Here is a 4,039-nt window from a genome sequence, read left to right as displayed (position 1 = left end):
CACATAGCAACAACATAGCTCTAACAGTGGAAACTATAAGAGGTTTTCCCTCTCCATAGGTATATGCCTGATACAAAATTTTTTTTTCACCAGTTTTACTGTACTATTGTTGTTGAGTGCCTCTGAGGCTCCCACTCATAGCGGCCTGAGGCACAACAGAGTAAAACTCCGCCCAAGCCTGTGCCACCTTCAAATTCTGTACTTTGCTTAAACTCATGGTTCTAGTCACTGTGTCAATATATATATTTGAAAGTCTTCCTTTTTTTTTTTCACTGACACTCTACTCTTCCAAAACTGATGGCCTTTTGTAGACACTTGTCTTTTCTGATAACATGCCAAAAATATGTGAGACTGAGTTTCACCATCTTTGCTTTCAAGGAGCACTCTGGATTCACTCCTTCCAAGACAGACTTGTTTGCTTTTTTATTCTATTATTCTTCAAGCTTTTTTAAAAACTTAATTGTATCATAGACTTTTAAAAATTCAGTCTGAGAACTCCTTGCTTTTGAGTAGCTACAAAATATTCTGTTTAAAATTATGTGTGTAGCTATTTCTATAGTAACGAAAATTGATGTAATCTTCATTCCGTTGCTTCTTCCTTTCTTCTGCCTCCTCCTTCTTTTCCTCCTCCACCTTCTGCTTCTTCTTATCCTCCTCATTCTATTGCCTTTTTGGTTTTTTTTAATAAAATTTTTATTTTATACTGATTTACTTACAAAGTTTGTATACATTGTTTTGAAAATTCATACATACACACTTATATATCCCAACTTGCATTAGAATGTTGGCATAGTAGATGCATAGAAATTAGATTGTTGATCTACAGAGCAGGAAAATTCAGAATAGAGAAGTGTTGCTAACTTGTTCTTTTACAAATTATACACATTCTCAAAATCTTCAACAGTGTGAGGCATTTGCTCACATCCTTAACAACACTGGAAATTGGTTTTTGTTGTTGTTGTTGTTGTTCTTGTTCAATGAAGTAATTGAAAGGTTTTTGCCTATCTTAAATTTTTTAAAGTATATATCTCACTATTTAAAAGTTGTTTGGGCCATGACCATGTCTCCAGTTTGGCTGCTCATGCATGAAGCAGTTGTATTCTGGAGGGCAGATTCTCTTCATTTTGTTGAAAGTCTGGTGTAAACTGTTTGGTCTTATTTTACATTTTTTTCACAATCATGTGTAGGCTGCTGGAAGCTTCTTTTTTGAGTCAAGCAGGACCTGGTGGTTGGGCCTTTGAATTTAAAAGTTTTTTGTGCCCAAGGGCCTGTGGTACTCAGGCCTGGTGTTAAGTGTGTTTGGGTTGGGAAAAAACATTGTTCTAAGTGGTACAGCACTTGTATGCCAGTTTGCTGTACTGAGATAACTTGGGCTGCTGTGATACTTAAGGCTATACCACTGGTGTGTCAAATGCCATAATGGTTACCTATGGTGGGTAGGGTTTGGTAGAGCTCCCAGATTAAGACATGCTTGGAAGCAGGAGTGGTATCTACTTGTTAAACAGCAGACCTTTGGAAACTCTATGAACATCAAAGAAATGACAATAGTTCTAGAACAGGGTTCAGATCTTTTGTTCATGGATCATGTTGAAATGAAAGTAGTGCCCTCCACAGATAATCATGGGACAGTTATAGGAGCTATTCTATTATTTTCATTCATTGGTACCATGTGCTTTTCCATCTCTGTACCAGTGTTTATGCTGAATGCGAAACCCTAGAGCCCCAGACAGGTCTACTACAGATGGCAGCTGTGCTATGAAGGCTTGTCCAGTGTATGAGGCTCTACTAATTACCCTCTTCTCAGAATCCTATATAATGATGTAAATAACTTCCCAACTGTATGGCTTTTGTTTTTTAATTAATTAAGTTAAATGAACTTAATTAATGTCTCATTTTTTAAAATAATAAGAGTTTCATATGTACTCGGTACTTCTTGTTGTTGGTGTAAATCCTGGTGCTATTTATTCACTTGCATTCCTTTGAGCTCTGCCTTTCTCTAGTGCCATGACTCTTTCAATTTGAGATTTGAACACTAGTTGCAGTTTTAGGAGGCAAAGAATCCTTCTTAAAAATGAGCATTATTATGGAAGCTCTGGTGGCCTAGTGGCAAGAAGCTACACTGCAATCCCAGAGGTGCATGGTACAAATCCACTAGAGGCTCTGTTGGAGGAGGGACAATTTCCTCCTGTGCCAGTTGGATCCAATTGGATGGTGCACAACAAAGTGAGGGGGGGGGGAATGAGCATTATTCCATTACTTCTTACTCACGTGTACATCAGGAATGGGTTTGGTCACCAAGGAGACTCCCAGGACAACCAGGAGGGTCACACAAAAAAGGATTATGCTGAAATAAAAGTAGTGCACTCCACAGATAATCGTGGGGCAGTTACTAGGAGCCGTGCAACTCCCCGTCCCATAAGCAAACTCAGCGATCATACGAATAAGGCCAATCACCAGTCCAATGAGCAGGCCCCAGAAAGCCCCCTGCAAAAGAAATAAAAGAGTTTTAGAGAAAATTGGAAGCCCATTATACTAACTTTTAATTGTCACCTTGACTGATTTTTAAACTCAAGGATCAACAAACCACTAACCTTAAACACTGACAAGTGTTTACTGAAACTGGCAAAGTTACAAAAACTTGAGCTAAAGGAAACAGTGGCTCTCTTTGGTTCTAAATAATCATTGTTCTGTGGTTTTACCAAATGTATGTCTTGCAGAAAGTGCAACCAGAATCATCCCAGGAGCCAAGGATGGTGAATATTCATTTCACTTACTTTGGTCATGTTGTTAGGAGGGACTCTTCCTTGGAATGGAACACCATGCTTGGAAAGATGGAGGGTCACTGAAGGAGAGGAAGACCATCAACAAGATGGGTTGACACAGCGACTGTGGCAATGCGCTCAAGTGTGTCAGAGTTGATGAAGACATCATAGAGTATTATTCGGTTTATATCTATTATTCATAGGGTCTCTATAAATTTCATTCTACTCAACAACACCTAACAACAATAATGCCAACCTCAACTTGAGTGTGTATTTTCCTGGACTTGTACATTGATTTTTAAGAACTTTTGATATATTCTGAGTGATAGAATAAAACTATGATTTCTGTGATTTTTTCTAAAGCTTATATTCATTTTAACAGATCCATAAAGTTTTTTACATCTGCTTCCAGCCAGGTATGGATTGAATTGGAGAGTGAGTCTAGAGGCCTGCTCTGTCAAAGACAGCAGTGAGCAGACGACAGGAAAGTTACACCCCCACCCACCACGAGCCAGTGGTCCTTTTTTTTTCTTGCCACTCCAACAGCAATTTGGAGGAAGCCTGGAGCCACTACTGTGACCACTGTAGTGATTAGAAGGATGGAAGCCTCCTTCCCAGTGACCTCCACTTCAGCGACTTGCAGCCTCACCTTCAGCAATGAAGAGAGTGCCTGAAGGCCACACCACCAACAGCCCAGAAGCAGACCAAAACTCCTCACTTCCTCACAGAAGAAACAGACAACTTTAAACTCTACGAAAAAAACAACACAAGATCTTACCTCAAAGGAGCAACCAAGACATAGGATTTCCTGTAGAAGGAAGAGTTGATACAACTTCCTCCCATGGAATTTGAAAGAAAAATTATCAAATCTTTTCACTGGATAAAAGAAAACATGTAAGATATAGAAAAAACTTAGAGAAATGTAAAAAGAAAAAAAAACACAAAAAACAAAGCATAAAAGAAAAAGACAGACAAGCAAGCACTAAAACAGTACATGAACAGAGACCTGTCAGACATACAACAGGCTTTAGAAGGGGCCATGACACTAGGAACATCACTGCCAATGTCAGATGGATCTTGGCCAAAATCAGAAAGTACCGGAAGAATGTCTATCTGAAAACATTGTTTCTTTGTCTATCTGAAGACAATGTTTTATTGACTATGCAAATGCATTTGACTGCATGGATCAAAACAAATTGTGGCTACCCTTGAAAAGAATGGGAATCCTGGAACAATTGATTGTGCTCAAGTGAAACCTGTACTTGGACCAGGAGACA

At 38.9% G+C, this 4,039-nt stretch overlaps 1 protein-coding gene across 1 annotated transcript in view; it reads right to left on the bottom strand.

Moving 5' to 3' along the window:
* Positions 1-4,039, bottom strand: part of LOC102865441 (low affinity sodium-glucose cotransporter-like) — a 95,914-nt gene that overhangs the window by 10,765 nt on the left and 81,110 nt on the right. The window contains exon 13 of the mRNA XM_006894820.1: positions 2,269-2,484. Coding sequence (XP_006894882.1) covers positions 2,269-2,484 — 216 coding nt within the window. The remainder of the gene's footprint in view (positions 1-2,268; positions 2,485-4,039) is intronic.

Source organism: Elephantulus edwardii, unplaced genomic scaffold (genome assembly GCF_000299155.1).
Source record: "Elephantulus edwardii isolate Elephantulus edwardi_28Jun2011 unplaced genomic scaffold, EleEdw1.0 scaffold00151, whole genome shotgun sequence".
Taxonomy (NCBI): Eukaryota; Metazoa; Chordata; class Mammalia; order Macroscelidea; family Macroscelididae; genus Elephantulus; species Elephantulus edwardii.
The sequence above is the reverse complement of the archived record's forward strand: the minus strand, read 5'-3'. Positions and strand labels throughout refer to the sequence as shown.